The following is a 21,569-nucleotide window of genomic DNA, read 5'->3' on the forward strand; positions in this document are numbered from 1 at the left end:
TTTATACTTCTATTCCACTTAAGGGGAAATATGTTCTTTATTAATAAAGCAGCTAGAATTAGCATACGGTATAAAATGCTGCGCTCACATGAATCCTATTATTATAATCCATTATTTTATAATATAGGCCTCTTATAATGAAAAGGGCCAATCTGGGTGACGAGTCTTTGAATTTTGTGTATCATACTTTAGTGATGCATTCAATGTCGGACTTTATCAGTAGAACATTTCTTATAATATATTAAAAAATGGACTATGAACGTTGTGCAAGTCAATAACTCACGTCAGCGTCACGTGGCTGATAACAGCTGATAAACGGACTACAGCTGGAAGAGGAAGTACATTTATGAGGGAAACTGTCGACACAACAGTGTTTCTATCTTATTTGCTATTTCAACGACACATTTGACGGACGAACAGCTGCCTGACACTCAACAACTGTCGGCTCCCCTCTTTCGGTTTCACAGGCGGATATTTGGGCATTTTGCGCCACCTTGTGAGCGAACGTCTCCCCATCCATCCATCCAAGATGGTGTCAGTCCTGTGCACTCTGCGACACCACGAAGACGAGGTCAGCTGCTGCGCCTTCTCCGCGTCTCTCCTCGCCTCCTGCTCCGCTGATAAAACGCTCCGGGTGTACGACGCGGCCGACTTCTCGGAGCTCCCCTTCTCCCCGCTGTCGGGCCACGGCTACGGCGTCCACTGCTGCTGCTTCAGCCCGTGCGGCGGCTACCTGCTCAGCTGCTCCACGGACGGATCCGCCATCGCGTGGTCGACGGAGACCGGCGAGGTGTCCGCGGCGCTGCAGCATCCGTCCCGCAGTCCGCTCCGAGCGTGCGCGTGGGGCCCGGACTGCTCCCTGCTGCTGGCGGGGAGCAGCGACGGCACCGTGGCCCTCTGGGACTTCCCCTCCAAGACGTTACGCAGGTATCCCAGTGTCAATCACAGCATATCAAAGGACCAGCTGGAGCGTTACATATTAAAGCCCCTTCCTCAAGTTTTTCTTCTATAAGTCATAGTTTTCTCTGACCTGAATCAGTTTTATAACCAGACCCCCACATGTGAGAATCTGGAACCAGCATGTTTGGTGGGCTACGAAATGTTTGATCAGACTAGACCAGACTCTTTCACAAGAAGGTCCAAGTAGGCCCCCTTACATCTTTGACATATTCTGATTGGGGCACTGACATATGTTCCCCTATGATTTATATTATTATCACGCCCACTTCAAACCAGAGAGAAGAGCACAAATTAAAAACACACCAAAAGATAAAATATGTTTTTAAAAAGCCTTGAATTAACTGAGACAGTTTCCTACAGAAAGATCAGAGCTTCTACACATGGGACTAATGAACCCGCCCAGCTGGACAAGCATTTATTGTCAAGAGCAACCGACTGGGATGAAATATGTTAATAATTCTGTCTTTTATCTGATGTTCGCGGCTTTTTATGAGCCCCCTTGAGGCTGCTGTGTTTCCCTGGCTGAGACTCTCACAGGTGGTTTAGATGAATGTCTTAAACTCTCATCCACATGTGAAGATGGGACCAAACAAGTCCCACTCCTTGTTTATTTAACAGCCTTTATTGTGGGGATTCGAACCCATTGGCTCATCACCGTCTCCCACAGGTGCAGTGCAGCGAGCGAGGCCAGCGTCGTGGCCTGCTGCTTCTCTCCCTGTGGCCAGATGTTCGTGACCGGCTGCACCCAGGGAGACCTCAAACTGTGGGATACGGACGTCACCCTCCTGCACGCTGAGAAGGACGCCCACGACCTGGGGGTCACCTGCTGCAGCTTTGCTCCGCAGTTCAAAGTCGGTGGGTTTTTAGTGTTTTTATCAGGTCACCAAAATCACTCAATTTGAACATGCATTGGATAAAACTGAAATCCTTCACAATTAGCAGTTAGTTAACAAGCTGTTGCCTTTTATCCTGCAATCCGAATGACATGCGTTTGTTCTCTGCCTTTCTGGGGGGGGAACAAAAGCATATTATTTGTAATGGAAATCTCCCTTTTAATCCAAACATTACGCCACATACAGTGTGAAGGATGCTCGCTACGTGCCGCTGCACTTCGACAAGCCGGCCGTCAGATGATATTAGTCTTCTTTTGTTGTTCAAACTGGTCAAGCGTGAACATTCACAACGAGGGAATGTGTTTTTTGTTCTGCAGATGGCTGCTGTGTGGAGTTTCGACTGGCCTCCTGTGGACAGGACAGCCAGCTGAAAATACAGATTGTTTCCCAGTGTGAAGGGGCAGGTAGGCCGACCTCTCTGCACGCTTCCTCAACTGTGAGCTCTCTCACTCATCTCCCATGAGAGAGAGGGAGGGTGGGAGGGGGAGGGAGAAAGAGAGGGAGAACCTGCTGACTGCTTCAACCTTGAAATCGCTCTGCAGAATAGAGGAATTTTATTAGTGTGTGGAATAAATCAACTGCAGACTGACTCATTAATAATGGATCACTTTAAGAGATTCTGCAGGAATGGAGCAGCTGCAGAGGACAGTGTGTGAGGACGAGTTGAGGAGGGAATCAGGTGCATACACTATATCCACTGTGACATTTATATCTGGCACGGCCGGCGGCAGATCCAGAGCATTTCTCCTTCGTTCATAGGTTGTGTAACAAGCCTGCAGACTGTATTTTTTTCTCTCTCCCCCGTGAGCGTGTGAACGCGCCATGTTGTTAGTGCCTTAGATGTGTTGCCGTGGCAACGGCCGTTTCTAGTGAGGATGCGATGTGTCACACGTGGCGACCCACTGCGGTCCGTGGGGATTTTTCATCTCTCCGTGTCGCTTGTGTAACCAGACAGACGGAGCGATGCTCGCCTCGTGTCGCGTCTTTAAGATGTATTTTTCCACACGATGCCGAGGAGCTTTCAACGAGCCGCCATTCCTGAAATGTGCATTCATCGCGTCTTTGCAAGAAGGAGTGCATGTTTCAACCCCTTTGTCACTGTTTTATCAGAAAGAAGCAAGGGGGTCCATTTTGAAACTAGGTCTATATGTGGCATTTCTCTTGTTCTGGTGTTTGTAGCTTCATATTCTTATGGCTCCATATGCAGAGTAAATGTTCTTATTCCCGTTCCGACGGTCAAATCTTTCATGTTGTGCTCCCTCTTCCTTTCACCCAGCAGCATCCATACCAGTACTCGATAATGCGTCACATTCAATTATTTTTCTTGTTTTTCGTCAGGTTTAATAATTCATCTCACTTTTTTTCTACTGGTGCTTCACATCACATCGTGAATATGCATGGAAATAACAAATCAAACTCCCACAGGGCCTGAAAACAGAGTTTTTACTCTAATTGATTATTAGTATTTACAGGCTGATAATTTAAATGCTCCTACAGTCCGGTTGATTTTGGCACGTGGGATTATTGCATGATGAATTATTTCTCTGTACTCAGAAGTGTCTTTGTAGTTAAAGCTGTGAATGTCTCAGGTTTATTGCCAAAAAGAAATCTTTGGTTCCAAGCAGCTGTCAGCAGGTGGCACAGCTGCAAGCCAGCGAGAGGAAGTTATGGACAAACGGTGTGTGTGTGTGTGTGTGTGTGTGTGTGTGTGTGTGTGTGTGTGTGTGTGTGTGTGTGTGTGTGTGTGTGTGTGTGTGTGTTGGTGTGTCTGTGTGTGTCTCTGTATGTGTGTGTGTGTGTGTGTGTGTGTGTGTGTGTGTGTGTGTCTGTCTCTGTATGTGTGTGTGTGTGTGTTGGTGTGTCTGTGTGTGTGTGTCTGTCTCTGTATGTGTGTGTGTGTGTGTGTGTGTGTGTGTGTGTCTGTCTGTCTGTCTCTGTATGTGTGTGTCTGTCTGTGCGTGTGTCTGTCTGTCTCTCTGTGTGTGTGTCTGTCTCTGTCTCTGTATGTGTGTGTCTGTCTCTGTGTGTGTGTGTGTGTGTGTGTCTGTCTGTCTCTGTATGTGTGTGTCTGTCTGTGCGTGTGTCTGTCTGTCTCTGTATGTGTGTGTCTGTCTGTGCGTGTGTCTGTCTGTCTCTCTGTGTGTGTGTCTGTCTCTGTCTCTGTATGTGTGTGTGTCTGTCTCTGTCTCTGTATGTGTCTGTCTGTCTCTCTGTGTGTGTGTGTGTGTGTGTGTGTGTGTGTGTCTGTCTCTGTATGTGTGTGTGTGTGTGTGTCTGTCTGTCTGTCTGTCTGTCTCTGTATGTGTGTGTCTGTCTGTCTGTATGTCTGTCTGTCTCTCGCTGTGTGTGTGTGTGTGTGTGTGTGTCTGTATGTGTGTGTGTGTGTGTGTGTCTGTATGTGTGTGTGTCCACAGAGATTGAAACAGGGTGTATTTATGTCCATTTCCAAACACATTTGCAGGAGGTTGGTTGCTAAACGAATACAGATGCAATTTTAATTTGAACTCTAACAGTGTGTGTGTGTGTGTGTGTGTGTCTGCCTGTGTGTGTGTGTATAAATACTTAGGCTACATTTGGGGACACACTTCAGTCTGAAGGCCAGTTAATTGAGGACAGCTTGTCCAATCAGTGACTCCATTAGGGATCTTTGGTTCAGTAAGGTGAGGGTTAAGTAGTGGTTAGAGTGACCAGGAAGTGAATGTTAGTCAATGCAATGTCACTAAAGGTGTGTGTGTGTGTGTGTGTGTGTGTGTGTGTGTGTGTGTGTGTGTGTGTGTGTGTGTGTGTGTGTGTGTGTGTGTGTGTGTGTGTGTGTGTGTGTGTATGTGTATGTGTATGTGTATGTGTGTGTGTGTGTGTGTGTGTGTGTCTGTGTGTGTGTGTGTCTGTGTGTGTCTGTGTGTGTGTGTGTGTGTGTGTGTGTGTGTGTGTGTGTGTGTGTATGTATGTGTGTGTGTGTGTGTGTGTGTGTGTGTGTGTGTGTGTGTGTGTGTGTGTGTGTGTGTGTGTGGTCTCCCCCCCAGCCTGTGTGATGAAGCTGCTTCACACTCTCACCAGTCAGGCGGCTCCAGTTCTGTCTTGTGCCTTCTCTTCCGACGGAGAGCTGCTCGTCTCCGGGTAACGCACACGTCACGTCATCGCTGTGAAATCATTTACTCATTCAGGACAAACTTTTCAATGAAAAGCTCCTTTTTCTTTGCTGCTGCTGTGCTGGAAAACGGCAGATGCCACTGCTGAGCATTGATGTTGCTGTTCCCTCAGTCGGCCACAGGAGGAGTGTATTTGGTTGTGTTTCAGGCTTCTGTTTGCACCTCTCTGCTGTTTCTGGCTTTACTGAAGCTTCATCTGTGCTCTGTTTTTAGCATTTAAACATGAAAATAATGTGTGTGCTTTGGTTTAAATCCATTGTATTATTCTGTATTGCATATGGATTCTGCAAATGAAGTCCTCTCTAATTTATTCAACAGTTCGGTGGATAAAAGCGTTGCCATATACGATGCGGTGAGTAAAGCTCTGCTCCAGCAGCCGTGAACACAGATCTCCCCAACGTTCCCCGTCGTGTCTCCTGATTGCACTTTGTTTCCAGAACCTGGGAACCCTGCTCCACACGCTGAAACAGCACAACAGGTAAATGACCTGACCTCCCACCGCTGTGCAATCTCTGCAGCCATCCGGCAACGGCGCCGGCGTTTCGGATCAGATACTTGTGATTTTTTTAGCTTGATTAGTTTCCCCCCTGAAGTAGTGGGTGCAGTGATGCAATTCTCCAGCGCTGCTTTCCAGTCATTGAAGTGGCACCGCAGGTAGACACCGGCTGAGCCCCTTTGATGTTCTTGAAAGGATTTAAGATACTGCGATCTGAGAGTGGGTTTTATTTATTTTTTTATTTTCTCAAGGGTAGAGGGAACCTGACTTTTAAAGCCGAGTTTAGTCCGTCATATACACACCCTTCACACTTGTGCTCCTCTTCCTCCTCCCTGCAGGTATGTGACTGCCGTGGCTCTGTCTCCCACCATGCCGTGGATTGCAACCGGCTCCATGGACCGAACCGTGAACGTGTGGAGAATCGGGGATGGAGTCGGCACAACTGGTAAATACTTAATTGTTTACGTTGGCGCCTATAAATGCACAATCACTCCTTTTTTGTGGTTCAACACACAGGAGCCATTTGGGGCGCCGAAGCCTCCCAAAAGAGTGTTTTGGGAGATATCCAGTAGTAGAAGCTCCTATTACATGTGTATTGCTGTCTGGCTGCGCTGAATTGTGATTGATGTTTATTGATGCAGCAGGGCAAACTACCACTGAGCCTCAGAGAGCTATTGTTATGGAGGTGAATCGTCTTTAAAAGAAAGTTTCAAGCAGACATGAAAGAAAGAAATTGGAATACCAAATTAAAGGTGCAATCGTTAGACATCTGGAGGCCTTGAAGCTTCATCAGAGCAGCTCCCCATCTGTCATTAGTCAGGTTGATGTTGACAAAGCAAATTCCATCTCAATGAAGATCTGCCTATTTTTTAATGCCTCTACCTTTTTTCCGCCTCTTTCTCCCCTTTCCTTTAATCTTGTTTTTTTTCCTTCTTTTCACATATTGAAGTTATTCTCTTTTATGTTTTTCTACAGCAACTGAATCAAAGCAGACAGTGTGCCAAGGTAAATACACGCATCACTCTGCTTTTCCCTTAGAAATCTGCAGTTATTCACAGTATTCTGACCTTAAAGCCACTGCTGTTTTATTAGGTTTTTTGTTTTTTGTATACGTGTGATGTCAGAGTGAAGTAAAGGTGTCTGATTTCAAATGACGTACTTAAATATGATTTTTTTTTTGACATACTATGACTTTTTACACGAGTTACTATACTATGACTTTTTGTGACATACCATAATATTATACTTTTTATTATACTTTTATAATTTTCCAAAAATATCATGAAAATATCATTATCATCAATTATTTTCACCACCATAATCGTGTCGTAAAAATCCGATATCAGGACCTACTGGTGAGTGTTACAGCAGGAAGTTGACCGTCATGTTCAAGGTAATGAAGGAAGAGCGTAAGTGTAGCACATGTAATCACATTTATAGACAGAAATGGACGTTTGTGGTACAGAGGAATAAACAATCAAGCTGCACAAACAATATAATCACAATGAATTCATTCTTGGTTTTCATCTTTGTTGACGGCACAACAAATTAATTACGTCCAGACTGATCCTGTGAATGGTTGGGATGATGAAGAGACTCCAGTGTAGACGAGAACATGCTGGAGAGATTATCTCATCTGTTTAAGGAATGTCTCCTCTTCCTTCCTTCCTTCCTTCCTTCCTTCCTTCCTTCCTTCCTTCCTTCCTTCCTTCCTTCCTTCCTTCCTTCCTTCCTTCCTTCCTTCCTTCCTTCCATCCTTCCTTCATTCCTTTCATCCTTTCTTCCTTCCATCTTTCCTTCCTTCCTTCCTTCCTTCCATCCATCTCTCCTCCCTTCCTTCTTTCCTTTTTTCCATCCTTGCTTCATTCCTTCCATCCATATTTTATTTCCTTCCTTTCTTCCTTCCCTCCTTCCTTCCTTCATTCCATCCTTCCTTCATTCTTTACCTCGTTTCTTCCATCCTTTCTTAGGATGGAAGGATGGAAGAAAGGAAAGAAGGAAGGATATATGGAAGGATGGAAGAAAGGAAGGATGGAAGGATGGAAGGAAGGAAGAAAGGAAAGAAGGAAGGAAAGAAAGAAGGAAAGGATGGATGGAAGGAAGGAAGGTAGTGGTGTTACTCTGCTCACCGCTGTGCAGACCCAATAACTGGATGTTTTCCCTCAGTGTAACTGTGCTTGGGCAGGAGTTCTGTTTGCGTAATTAGTTCCTGGTAGTTTAAGAACACTATACTACGTCCTTAGTGCTAATGTTACTACGATAACCAGTTAAATTAAGACGGGAAAGGTGGTGAAGATTCCCTACAAAACAGCATGTTAGCATATTCACATTGGTATCCACACCTAACATGTGGTTAGCGTGGCGATGAGCAACACCTTATCCTTCACACGGCTAATGATGGGCGATCGGAACCATGAGGCTGCTGGGAGGCGTCATTAACGGGGCCGGCACCCAACGGGGCCAGTTTGTCTCGACCTTGTATGACAAACGATGGCAGCTCACCCACATGGTGTCACATGAAGGTTGATGAGCTGCATGCTGGCACAATCTGACGCAACAAGCCAACGTTTCATCTGTCTTCTCTTCGGTGGATCCCATGCTTGTGAGCGAGGTCACGGCAGGAGAGACGGGGGTATAACAGCAGAGCACTCCCTCCTTTCCTGTTGTGCGTTTCGCAGGAAGGAAGTTGCCGGGTCACTCCAGGCTGCTGGTGGCCGATTGGTCAGAGGAGGATGTGCAGACGTGGCTTCGCGAGGAAGGACTGCAGGAGCTCGTCAGCGTCTTTAAAGCCAACAACATCGATGGAGCAGAGCTCAGCCAGCTGAACAAGGCGACGGCAGCAGAGCTGGGAATCGGTGAGGATGGAAGAGAAAACACATTAGTGATAAGTACACACACTCATTCTGACTGCTTTTGTGGGGATTTACGGTTTGATCCTAAAACATGACGAGCTTCAATTGGATGGCATGATATAAGCAGCTTTTTTTATTTTTATTGATTTATCCACACACACACACACACACACACACACACACACACACACACACACACACACACACACACGGGACGTGAAGCTGCAGCATTTCTATCTGCTTATACACACATACACAAATCACACTGTGAGGACAGAACCCCACGGGATGACCTTTACGTCACAAACAATGATAATCCCTCTGAAAATAAGATTAGTCCAGCCAGGGTTGTCCAAGGTCTCCGTATGGAACGTCGGTTTACAAACTCCAGCCAGAAAACAACAAACACGGCAGTCAGTGGATGGACACGCACTAGTGAATATTTAATGATCAAATTTAGCCTATTATTAATAAACATTGCCAATGCCATTATCAGCAATGTGGTTGTTTTCCTTCCTGTCCACTAGAGGGCGTTCCAAAAACATTACAATATGTTGAATTACCAACAGGTGACAGCTCTCCAGATACATAATCATTAAGAAAGTAAAACAACCACATTGCCCTTCTCCTGGGGGCGCTGTGTCCCCGTCGCCATGGCTACGCCATCCTCGTCTCACCATCAGCTCTACTTTAACTTTCACGCTGTCGGCTATTCCTGCTATATCTGTGATTCAGAAAACGTTATTGTTCATCAGACTTCATGTGTCATAAGTGTCCGCGTATAGAGTTTCCCCTCGTTTCCACTCTGTATGCTAAGCTATCAACCCAAATTGTGTAGGTTGATGGCTAAAACTCCCAAAACAAACCACCATTCTGCACATGACGATTTATAGCAACTGTAATATCTTTAATTCAGTCATATTTCAATCGACCAACAGAAAGATCATCTCTGATAAAGTTAACACTTTGAGAAGTATTTAACAATAAAATAATAAAAAAAGGATATAAACAGTGACATGATCTGTCATCATTTATAATACATGTTATGGATCCATGTATGTCTACTGCAAAAAGCATACACATTTAATGAAATAACCCTAAGTGATAATATTTCATTATTAGATTTGATCTGTCACCGTATTCCCACATCACACCCAGTCATCCTCCCTGCAGATTAAAACCTAATTATGTTCCGTGGAGATAACCAATTAAGGTGACTGTTCACTTCGTATTTCGTATTTCAGAACTGGAAGTTTTAGCTTCACACAGCTTGAATTCTTATTTGCTCTCAGTTTTCAGGGGGATTCAGCAGACAGTTGACACGCTGCGTGGACGCCATATTGCCCAGAAAAATCCGTCTGATTATGGGTACTTTGTGCCGACTGTAATCATGTAACTAGATGCATCAGAGTCCCACCCTTAATTACTGTAAAAGCTATTGTTGTGTTGACTATAATTGGACAGCAGTAGACACAATTAAAAAAACGACAACAGTGAAGCCAGCTCCCTTGCATGCTGCTTGGTTATGCAACGCGTGTCCTACGGACGGAGCATCTCTTTTGCGTGTGTTTAGTATGGAGGGCAGCTCTCATCATTACCACAGAATGAGGACAGAGGAAACAGCAGATTGCCACATTTCCTGTCCTTTTTTTTGTGCTGCGCAAACCAACAACTATAATTTTCCCTGCATGCTGTTTGTGTAAATGACGTGTGCACGCATAGACACGCACGTATTACACATACAGCACAGACACATGCACACACAAAATTAGATTCCAGCTCACTTTACTAAATGAAATATTCATGAATCTTTGAGTAAGGGGAAGGAAAAAAACGAAAAGTTCCTCGGATATAATTCAGGATATCTCTGTGGAGACAGCCTCATTCTGCAATTTATTGTAGGGTCTCATCAAATTATCAATCTAAATGTAAAGTGGACTGTATAGTACTAATGGCTTATGGCCCTATTAAAAATTGTGGGAACTTATGGAAATCTTAAACCCTATAGAGCCGGGAAGTGCCGTTTTTCTATCAAAGAGTCGTTTATTAGATGAATGGAAGGACTTAATGGGTTCAAAATGTTAGACATTTTGATTGAGCAACATCACTTTCCCCGTAGGATTCCAAGTATTTATGAATGTGACAGCTCGTCTCCCCCGCCGCGTCTGCCTGTTTGACTTTAAACTTGAATGCAGGACTTTTTTTTTTCAAGGCGCTGAGTTCATGGCATGAGGTAGCCACAGTCTTTGTAACGTGCACTTGAACACATTCCTCCCTGCATCTCTATTTTCTGCTCCATGACTGAGTGCAAAATTAAGAAGCACTCACGACATGTCATTTACTGCAGCGAGAGAACGAGCCGGTCCTCGGCGCACACACAGCAGCTAATTGTCAAGATCTCTCCAGTTTGTTTGAAGCAGATTATTTCCTAGAAATGGATGAAACGTCTTCAGAACATGGTGCCCCTGCATGTCATGACACATGGAGGGGCTTTTAAGTAAGTCCAGTCATCAGTCTGTTTCATTATGTCTTCTAAAAAACCATCTCTTTTGTTCTGGCATCCTTGACATCATTTCCCAAGTCAATAACTCTAACCTAGAACCGGGTTTATGAAGCGTCCTCAGCACATGTTTAACAATGACAAACCTCAGTGCAGCTCAGAAAGTCTTTCTTTCCTAGCTGGTTACCATTAAGGACACTGAGGTCATCGTGTCTGTGGTATCTTTTTCTGGGAATCTGGTGGGTTTAGCAACATGGGGGGGGGATTGCATTCTGCATTGATGGCTATTTTATGGCTGATTCCAGTGTTTCTTGAACTCAGTATATTGAATTTTGACTAATTTTGGGCCAATATATAAATACAATAAAGTTTTTTTTTGCCAACCAGAAGTTTAGTCCTGGCACGGTGTGGAATCGTTTTAATTAACTGTCACTATAGATCTCTTGGCTCAATACAATCGTTAAACTGAGCACTAATATAGTGTTCATGTTATTTAATGTATGAAATAATGTGAGACAACATCTCTTTGAGAACAAAGGTTGGAAAAGGACGCTGCAGCTGCTCTCGTTTACTGTATATCTCAGTCATGAGTGGCTGGGAAAGTTTGCCTTCAGTGGGCAGCGACATGCAGCTGCCTGCACACTCACTTTTTCCTCTTCTGGGCCTTTTTTTTTTATTTTTATTTCGAGTAGAATAATGAGAGATGTTAACTTTTGAACTATAACCCACACAAACTCCTCGGGGGAGACACATTGCCTGAGTTGCGAAGGCATCATCATCATCACACAGCGAGCGCGTCTGGCTCTTTGTGTCTGGGCACAGATTGATTGAGCGGAGGTCCAGATTTATTCCTGCCTTTGTTTTATCTCGGGGGCCAGAGAGAGGACAGTCAGTCTGGAGAGTGTCTGTCGCCTCGCGGATTCAGGTCCACAGAAAAAAACCCTGATGCTTCCTAGTAGAGACATTAACATACAATACATTTGAGCTGGTTTATGTGAAATACTCAGGTTGATGATAAATGAATGAATACAAACAATCCATGCTTCACTACCTTTTAACTTACAAGGCGTGTGCTGTCAATGACCAGCTGTGCTGAACCATGTTGGGTTTCTCAGAGTCCGTGGGCCTCCGCGGGCGTCTCCTGAGGAAAGTGGAGGCCTTGAAAGCAGAGCAGAGCGGTTCAGATGACCCCGATGAGTTTCTGTGTCCAATCACCAGAGAGCTGATGAAGGATCCCGTCATCGCTGCAGGTTAGACGACAAACGCTTAAAAACCAGAGTCAAAGACGTGCATGCATCATTATCAGTGTGTGTATAAGGAGTCAGAATGTGTGTCTCCTCCACAGATGGGTATTCCTATGAGCGAGAATCCATCGAGAGCTGGATCAGGAGCAAGAAGAAGACCAGCCCCATGACCAACCTGCTCCTGCAGACCACATTCCTCACCCCTAACAGAGCTCTGAAGATGGCAATCACACGGTGGAAGTCGAGCCAGTAGCTCATCTGAACTCTGTCAGAATCTAACTAAGCAGGTGCTTTATCATTATTATCCACAAGCTGCTGATCTGATAAAAACTGCTCTTATTTTCATTGAATGAATTTATTACTATTAATTGAGATTTGTTCAGGATCCACTTGGTACAAATTTGACAAAATAATTTGAATCTGAAGTCTCAGAGAAGTCGGCAGATATTTACCCAGGAAGTAGTCCCGTTTAGCAGAACAGCTGCATACTAATTAGCAACACTATAAGAAATAACAAATTTTTCTTCTCAAATTGACTTTTATAATGATTAATGCATCACTGTCCAACACTCAGGTTAGCTTCTAGTGGTCATTTGATCAAATGTTCTCTACTTATTGCAAATTTAAAGTATTGAAAGTAAATTCAGTAACAACCAAGCCAAGCTCTAATCAATACACTCAGGGATCAGGGTCCGATATGATCAGTAGCAAGCTGTGGCTAATTTGAGCATATTTGTTGTTATTTACTGCTGTGAGTTACTTTGCATCAGCCAACCAGCTGTATAATGTTAACACTCCTCTTCAGGCTCATGATAATTATTACATGTCCACTTAACTTAGGCAGACTTGTGTTTTAGAATAAAAACCAATAGACCGGGTAGTTTTTTCCTCAGTGGGTCTTTATTTCTCTCTCCCATGGTGGCTATGGCAGTAATGTTCTATTACAGTATGTGATCACAGCTAATAAAGCTCACAATACTGAAAACATGGAAACAATTGCATTTAACGTACATATTAAAATAGAGCTGATGGCACTGTGCCCCAAAACCATTTCTTTTTATAGATATTTTTTTTTTACTCTGTAATATAAACTGCAATTGTAGCATACACTTAAACTCAACGGTATTGAGAATCATTAAATGTCTTATTAGCTGTGCAAAAATAACTATATAAAATATATTGCTTTGACAATTAACCAAGCCATTGGCGCTGTAAATAAATTAAACTAGACAGCAACAAGAAGCAGATACAGAAAAGGATTTCAATTCAATGTTAATGGTGATTTATATAATGTACAAACACATTTAACGAATGTTTTTTTTTTTTAGAACCTTTAACACCATTGAAACAACATTGTGCATAAAACTCAAAATACACAAGTCTGAATTTGTCAATACACTTAACATAGATCTTCACTGAAAAGAAGGAAAAAAATACATATTTATATAATATACACAAGAGGATCTATAACATCCTTCGTAAAACACAGGAATGCCCATCCTTTTAGACTTTCTTACACCTTCACTGAGGGCTTCCCCTCCTCATTCCTCCCCTCTCAGCACCATGGACGTCATGAACACAGTTCAAACCCCCGTTTCACTCGCTCCAAACGGCTCTGTAATAACATTATGCTGTAACTGAATATGTTGTTTAAGCTCTTGAGCGGCCTAAGTGTGTATAAAGTGCTCACTGTCACCGTTCCGTTGGTGAGGACTGTACACTACGCGTCCCAAAAAAAATACTTCCTTCAGTGCAAAGTCTCCAGCTTGGCTGAACGACGGCGGACATGTTGTCATGTAACAGAAGCTGACAGCGACAAGCGACAGGTTGGGAGACGAGAAAAAAAAAAAAATCTGGAGCATTCGGTACGCTGCCTGGAGTCTGTATCCACACAGGGATACAAACAGCTTGCACACTGTACTTGTTACAAGGCTTGAAAGTGAGACGATTCTGTTTGGGGCCGCTTAGAAAAAATTCAAACAACTCCTCACTTCTCCGTTTTTGCTTGTGCGCGTTGTGGAGCGTATGAGAGATAAAACAACACATTCTCTACACATTCGACTCTATAAACGATCGCTTTGGTTTCATTGACGCTACGTGGATGGCAGGATTCTCTCGGGCTAGGCCGGGCTGCTTGGGTTTACCGTCCATGAACGTGTGCGGCAGCGCCAGTGCTGGCTTGGACTCTTTGTAACAGTTGGCGGCTTGGCAGAACTTCTCCGTGAATTCCTTGGCGTGCATGCCGTTTTGTAAGCTACTAATTGCCATAGCACCCTGAGGTGGTGGAGGTTTGTGCTTCTCCTGGTAAGTGCTCACTGTTTTGGCGTAAGGCAGCTCACAGTCGACGGGCAGGAGGCCCATCGCCGACATGTTGTGACACACCAGACCATCAGACGAGTGGTTCAGCCAGGCTCGGCCGGCGGACTGCAGGCTCGGGTGACTTTGCAAACTGTGATGCTGCTGCTGTTGAATTTGCTGCTGCTGCTGTTGAATTTGCTGCTGCTGCTGCTGGAGCTGTTGGTGAAAGCGTGCCGTCTTGTCAGTTATGCCCATGAAGGGTCTGGGTTTGTACTCAGAACTGGCCTGTTGGCTGTGCTTTGATTTGTCAGAGATTTTGGTGCGGACGTCGGGTCCCAGCTTGCCGCTGTCCGACAGGCTGCTGCTGGACGCCAGGCTGCTGGTGGAGCTGGACACGCGCATGCTGCTGCTGCCTCCTCCCGCCTGCGAGCCTAACGCACACATCCCTTCCTTCCCTGGGTCAGTGTGGTTCCCCTGGGGTCCGGGACCAGAGCAGGCCAACCCGTCCAGGGAGGACACGGAGTGGGCAGACAACCTGTCCTGCCCCAGACCTTTGGAGCTGCTGCAGGACGAGTAGGCCGCCTGGGAGGAATGAAGGCTCTCCATTTCACAGCTGTGACCCATGGAGGTGGAGGCAGCCGCCAGCGACATGCGGTTCCCGTACACGGGCTCGTCAACGGGCGGTGGCAGAGGGCTGATGTCGATGCCTGGGCCCGGCTTCAGCATACTGGACATGTGTCGGCTCGGTAAGGGGCTGGAGGGAGCGTACTGAGATTTGGCCCCTGCCACGCGGCCCCCAACGGCCCCTCCCACAAGCTGAATGGAGCTCATGTGCTGGTTGGTCTTGACTATCTGGGCCTGCTTGGTGGGCTGCAGGACCAGGCCCTGTTGGGTCAGCACTTCCCGGTGCTCTCGAGGGTACCGGTGGGGGAGGAGTCTGCTGGGGCCTGGCGGTGAGCTGGAGCCCAGGCTCTGATGCCCCACACTGTTGCTGACCGGCTCAGAGGGTAAGACTCTGTTGTAGGAATAACTGTTCTGTGACCAGCAGGCTTCATTTGTCCTGTCGTGCAGCGAGGCCTCCTCCTCCTCCTCCTCCTCTTCCTCCTCCAGGATGTCTCTTTGTCCTTCCAGGCTCCTGGCAAGGCTGTGCTCTGAAGGCTCCTCCTGTCCTTCGTCTTGCTCGTGGTCAGACTCGGGGCCTCCTGAAGCCTGGCTGGAAGCCGCTGCAGCCCCAGCTTGGCCCCCTTTAGTCTGGGTGCGCTGCATCTGTTTACACTCGTCCTCCACTCGGGCCAGCAAGCGACGGATCTCCCGGTTATTGGGGCACAGCTTGGCTGCTTCGTGCAGATCAGCCAGGGCCGCTGCAAACTGCCTGCAAGTTGGAGAAAGAACCAAGACAGACATCGTTACCCGACACTGCCAACAACAACCAAAGGAGCCGTGCTGGAGCCGTGTGTGGTAGTTTACCTGCTGCTCCTCTTAGCTCTGGCGCGGGCGTAGTAGGCCTCGTAGGATTTGGGTTTCAGCTCCAGTGCTTTTGTTGCAAACTCCTCAGCCATCCCAAAATCCTGCAGAAAGAGCAATTAATTAGTCAACCAGTTGATATGCAAGCACACGTATTTCCATCACAGAGATAAACATTTTAAAATATACAGCTCACACATCTTATCCATGTCTTATTTATAGCTTTGGTAAAACGCAGTTATGGTACATCTCTCTCAGTTATGCTCCCTGTGTGAGGTGATAAAATACCTGGCAGGCCCCCCGGGCACTGTTACTGTAGAAACGGACGATGTCACGTCATCATCTCGCAAAACAAACGTCTTCCTGCTAGATTTATAACTATGTAAACAAACTTTCATCAAGAGTTTTCCAGCAGAAAAAAAATGATCCAAAATTCAGTGACAAAATGACAACACACAGTCATTTAATTCACCAATCTGTTAAAGCAGGAAACCGTTCGGCTGAGTGAGTAGACAGGCCGGCACATGCAGAAATTGTTTCACAAGAAGATTTGAGGAGATTGGAGTCCACTGCCCAGTGGGCTTGTGGCTTTCTCCCCATCTCCTCCCTGCTACCATCTGAACACTAACAAGCCTTCCCTGCCTGCACATGCTCAAACTATTTTATGTGCTGGAGACAGATTTATTTTTGTTTAAAACATTTCAAAACAGTCGGAGATACTTCTCAGGAAACAAGATCTATTTGCCCAGAAGCAGATCATGGAAGAAGTTACAAAATCATCCCCAGGTATCACTTATATCCCAGTTTAACTTGGTGTTTTATAAAAATGTGACTATTGTTGGAAGTTTAAAAGGGAAACAGGTACTTTTCTTAATGTGAGGATGTTCTTTTGTTTCTCCTTTTGGAAACAAGTCATTAAAAGTGTCTGCCAGTGGTTTCTTAGGCAGAGTCTTTCTAGCTGTGCTTATAAGGACGCCAGTCTCTTCTACCACCAGGTATACCTAAACACAATGTTTGGACAGGCAGGTTTTATCACTGCTTCAAGGATGGTTCTCCACCATTCAACACATTGCTGAATCGTTTGAATTGATGACAGACATCGCCTCCTTTCTAGCTCTAATTCCAAGGACTGATAATTAAGTTGATTTGATTTATTTAGCACAATTAAAATGCAAAAAAGAAATGGATATAGCCTCACCTATTATAAAATCAAGGAGGAAAACATGCTACCCCCCTGTTGATACATGGTTCCACCCTTGTTTATATATTTGATTTGATCCTTCACTTCTTTCTTTACTAAATATTCACTTAATGATATTCATTACTCGCTGACAATAAAACACTGATGCTTTGTATTTAAAGTCAAATCAGGATCGCCCTAAAAATACATCTCTTGTAGAGGAACAAAGAAGAAAAAGGGAGTGTGTCTCTTGAGAGGCTTACATTGGTTTTCCTGCGACAGCGGGAGAGATTAAGGTACAGAGAGACCCTCAGGTCTTTAAATGCCTTCAGGTCATCGCCAAAGCCTTCTCTAGGAAACTTCCTCAGGGCGTACTGGTACCTCTGGGCGGCCTCCTTCATCTTCCCTTTCTGGAGGACACATGGAGGGCAAACATACAGTGAGCAAGAGGACAGAACCAGAAGGAAGAGTGTGGGGGAGAGAAGCAGGGCAGAATTATTCACCAGATACTCCTGCAGTAGCTGTTCTCCAGCTCAACCATCCCTCCTCATCAGTCACACACACACACACACACCCAGCTCAATCTGTTAAATGTCAGGCATCGATCACGGCTCCTTTGGTAAGTGGTGCGGAACATACACATTGATTCATTTTCTGCATTTAACCGAGACCTAGAAAAGGCTGGTAATCTCTTCTAAATGATATTGTTCAGGGGTTTTTTCTGTTGTTTTTTTGCCAAGAAGCCATGACATCATCTGATAATAGCTCAGGCTATATTTGGGTCGTTTAGTAAAGCGGGGCAATTCAGGATCGTGAAGCATTTCATTAAGACAGGAGAGTGCTCTTTACGGTTTGTAAGTGGTTTTCTCGCATGTTGCGCGTTACCTTATAAAGTAGGTTCCCCTCCTCCATCAGCTTCTGGAGGAGGATGATCAGGATGTCAGGCTTGGAAGTAGCCATGGCCCAAGCGGCGTTCCCTGTTGGGTGTGGGAGGGGAAAGGAGAGACCAGTTACATTGTTGTTACAGGCGCCAGCAAATGCTCACTGTATTCTCTGGAAATTGGTACAAGGTAAAGTTACCTAAAGATTGTACCTGATCGATCGTAAGGTGACGTTCTGTAGCCTTAGTTTATTGAAGGCGGTTAAGAAAGAGTTAGGAGGGAGAGAGTGAAGGGAGAAGAGGTCATGCAACAGCGAGAGCAGTCATTTGTTGTGAAAAGGAAAAGGTGTTACAAAGTGTATTGCCACAATATGCAATTACGCGTCACTCAACTTGAAATGGCCTTGTGTTTTCGGCAGTAAATGCATGCAGAGTGTTAAACTGTGCTGAAAGGAAATTTATGGGCCCTGCCCATTACTTTTTTATTCTCTGAGACAGCAGAGTGCACTGGAGATAAGCCGCGGACCCAGATAGCTCTATGAATGTCATTTAGGTGATAAGTCACATTCTTAAATTAGCCAAGCAGCACACGAGGGAGAAGAGGAATGACACACACACACACACACACACACACACACACACACACACACACACACACACACACACACACACACACACACACACACACACACACACACACACACACACACACACACACACACACACACACACACACACACACACACACACCAGTAAAAATGAGCATACACACACAAGCTGAACAGTAAGTGAAATGCAGGAATGGAAACAGGGTTTTTCCACAACATTCCACGATCTTATTCTTAGTACCATGAGATACTGAGCAACACTCAACATTGAGGCAAAACAAAAACACTGAGCGTCTCCGTGTTTTTGAGACGTGAACGGACTAAGCGGACCAGGGAGAGCTGGTCTAGAGTGCTTACCCAGCTTGGCCCCTTTCTTCAGCAGAGTCACCACCACCGACGTGTTCCGACAACCTATGGCTCGGTCCAGCGGCCTCATCCCACTGTAGTCCACGTGCTCTATCACCGCTCCTCTCTCCACCAGATACTGGACCTACAGGAGACCGCCGGCAGTTAAAACCTCACAGTGTTGACAGTCATGAGCTGGCCTAACGCGGACCAGCGTGTGTTCAATAATGGCCCAGGGACGCTCTCAGTTAATGCTCAATGAAGGATGGTGGTGTGTGGGCTTTTTTTTTTGTTTAAATACATTTTTACTTACAATCTCTGCGTCTCCATAGAAGGCAGCGAGGTCCAGTGGAGTTCGTCCATTTTTATCCGTGTGGTCGATCACCGCACCTTTCTCTACCAAAAACTGTACTACGTTCTTATGTCCTTTTAAACATGCCCAGCTCAGGGGCGTCAGTCCCTCCTTGTCCATCGAAGTCAACGATGCACCTTTGAAAGGAACGCACTCTGCTGATTAAATACTTCACCGCCTCGTCATTTATTGGTGATCGTTAACGGCGGTTGCCCTGTGGATGCTGATGTCGTAGCTCACCTTTAGAAAGCAGAAACTCCACGGTGCTCAGGTGACCCTCGCAGGCAGCCACCATGAGCAGGGTCCTGCCCTGCTTGTCGCTGACGTTGATATCGGCACCATGCTGCAACAGCAGCTCTGCGATCTAGGAGACAGACAGTCAGAGACCCAACAGGTGCAAGGAGCTCAGACGAGATTTATCAGAGAGCAAAACAATCCGATCAGAGGTGGCTCTGAGGGGAGGGCATACAAACCGACTGTACAACCAAAAACACCACTGGTTTAGAGGAAGAAAACCACCACTCAGCGTGTCTCACCTGCCAGTGTCCCTGTCGGACGGCGCAGAATAGAGGAGACACCCCCCGCCGGTTGACCTGCTGCACAACCGTCCCCCGCTCCAACAGGAAGCTGCACACCTCCATCTTCCCCCGCCCTGCTGCTGCCGTCAAGGCTAAAGAGAGGACGAAGGAGGTGTCAGAACTGATGTAGGCCTAAATCCTTTATTTAGATCTGTACGGAGGAACGGGTTAAGGTAAGGATACAGTGGTGAGAGAGTGGGATTTGAACCATCCCACTTTTCAACACTACATGTACAGTACAGAGAGGAAGAGGCTCAGAAATAAATAGCGTTTGCGATCCCTCCGTTCTTCAAAGACAAGCAGAGAAAAGCGGGCTAATGTTCAGTGCTAAGTGAGTTTAAAAACAGACAATTATGTTATGCTTATTAAACTCATTAAAATCACGCCTCAAGCTCCCAGGCCGTGCATGGAGAGATGAGAACCCAGTCATTTTATGCATCAACAGACAAACATTAGACAACAAAGTCAAACAATTGTGTTGAACACCCGTTCTTGTTTATATGTTGCGTCTTTCTCACAACGCGATTAACCGGAATTAACGACGTCTAATTCATTTCTCACAAAACAGATAGAAAGTCATCGTAATTTGTGCTCGTATACACCGTGCATTCTTGTGAGGAAGCGTACAGTTTATCGGCAGCAGATGGGCCGCTCTTAAATGAGAGAGAGCGGCGTCAAAACGGAGCGAGGATCCGCCGCTAGAATCGGCACAGCTCTGCTCTCGTCTTCACCTCGGAGAGATTTAAGGTGCTGCTGAGACTGCGTATCTGACTGACATCATCCATCTGGATGAACAGTCATCAGAGCCAAACAACCCCGCCCTCCATCTGCCCAAAATGTGGATATCCTCGCACACAAACAATGACTGAGCAGCTAAACAGCACCTGGGTTACACTGAACAAACTCTCCACAGCTGTGCACTTTGTTGATTGTCTGGTTGTGACACTTTATTTTATTCTTAGAGGGAAGGCTGGATGATATGGTTTCTGATATATCTCCATAACGATATATAACATGATATAGAAAGTTTCCTGGTAATTCAATAAATAATCTATAAGAAATTACCATCGTCTTATATACTCTTGTGTGAATGAAATACTACAAAATAAGTTGATTTTGTGAAATTGCTTGTTACTCTCAATTTAGATAACATGATTGTGTGTCTCAATATATGATGTAATCCTGATGAGATTCCATTGAAAGCTGCAGCTTTACAGGAGACCTTGGACCGCCTTCTGATAGATGGCTTTACAAAGTAAACACATAATAATGTCCTTCACTTCTAAGCTGTAGAATCACACGACACATCAAACAATGAAGAGGTTGTGACCCGGCATTCATTTAAACTTTGCAGATAAATTAAACAACCTGGAGCCTTTTTACACAACACTGATGGAAGAAGAACCACAGTTGGGAATTCTCCAATCAGTTTGAGTTTAAATAGTTTAGTGATGATGATTTGAGAATGGACAAAATGTCAATTGCAAAAGGTAACAAGCAACTTATAAATAAGAAATGCATTTATGAGCACACAGCCATACTTCGCCTCCACGTCTGTGCTCACAATTTAAATTCTATTATCCCGAATAGTTTTCATTTCCATTTGAGTGCTCCACAGCAAAGGCAAGAAACACGTGACATTTACTACAAAACGCTTAAAAAAATCGATACTGTAGAAAAAATATCTTCTCATCAGTAAACACAGTGTTGTTTTTAACGCTCACAGTAAAAATCGCAGGTGTTTGTCACCACACGCCTGAAAGGAGAGCA

At 45.3% G+C, this 21,569-nt stretch overlaps 2 protein-coding genes across 8 annotated transcripts in view; one reads left to right on the forward strand and one right to left on the reverse strand.

Moving 5' to 3' along the window:
* The first annotated feature begins 387 nt into the window (after window positions 1–387).
* LOC311021896 (WD repeat, SAM and U-box domain-containing protein 1-like) lies at window positions 388–12,692 on the forward strand. The gene is made up of 11 exons (XM_084022794.1): window positions 388–927; window positions 1,628–1,815; window positions 2,171–2,257; window positions 4,877–4,970; window positions 5,321–5,354; window positions 5,440–5,480; window positions 5,837–5,943; window positions 6,474–6,503; window positions 8,177–8,353; window positions 11,966–12,100; window positions 12,196–12,692. Exons 1-11 carry the CDS (start codon window positions 530–532, stop codon window positions 12,345–12,347), a joined length of 1,443 nt encoding a protein of 480 aa, XP_083878920.1. The 5' UTR covers window positions 388–529; the 3' UTR covers window positions 12,348–12,692.
* Window positions 12,693–14,090: 1,398 nt separating this feature from the next.
* Window positions 14,091–21,569, reverse strand: part of tanc1b (tetratricopeptide repeat, ankyrin repeat and coiled-coil containing 1b) — an 86,370-nt gene continuing 78,891 nt past the window's right edge. For 4 of the 7 annotated variants that reach the window (XM_084022776.1, XM_084022772.1, XM_084022771.1 and 1 more), the window contains 9 exons: window positions 19,758–19,891; window positions 19,462–19,585; window positions 19,183–19,358; window positions 18,882–19,014; window positions 18,130–18,159; window positions 17,922–18,013; window positions 17,300–17,446; window positions 15,860–15,960; window positions 14,091–15,764 (listed from right to left, as the gene is read on the reverse strand). In XM_084022776.1, coding sequence (XP_083878902.1) covers window positions 14,144–15,764; window positions 15,860–15,960; window positions 17,300–17,446; window positions 17,922–18,013; window positions 18,130–18,159; window positions 18,882–19,014; window positions 19,183–19,358; window positions 19,462–19,585; window positions 19,758–19,891 — 2,558 coding nt within the window. In that variant the 3' untranslated portion in view covers window positions 14,091–14,143. The remainder of the gene's footprint in view (window positions 15,765–15,859; window positions 15,961–17,299; window positions 17,447–17,921; window positions 18,014–18,129; window positions 18,160–18,881; window positions 19,015–19,182; window positions 19,359–19,461; window positions 19,586–19,757; window positions 19,892–21,569) is intronic. The other 3 variants (XM_084022775.1, XM_084022773.1, XM_084022774.1) reach the window with 2 other exon arrangements.

The sequence above is a fragment of the Eutrigla gurnardus genome (genome assembly GCF_963514095.1).
Source record: "Eutrigla gurnardus genome assembly, chromosome: 12".
In the NCBI taxonomy this organism is placed as follows: Eukaryota; Metazoa; Chordata; class Actinopteri; order Perciformes; family Triglidae; genus Eutrigla; species Eutrigla gurnardus.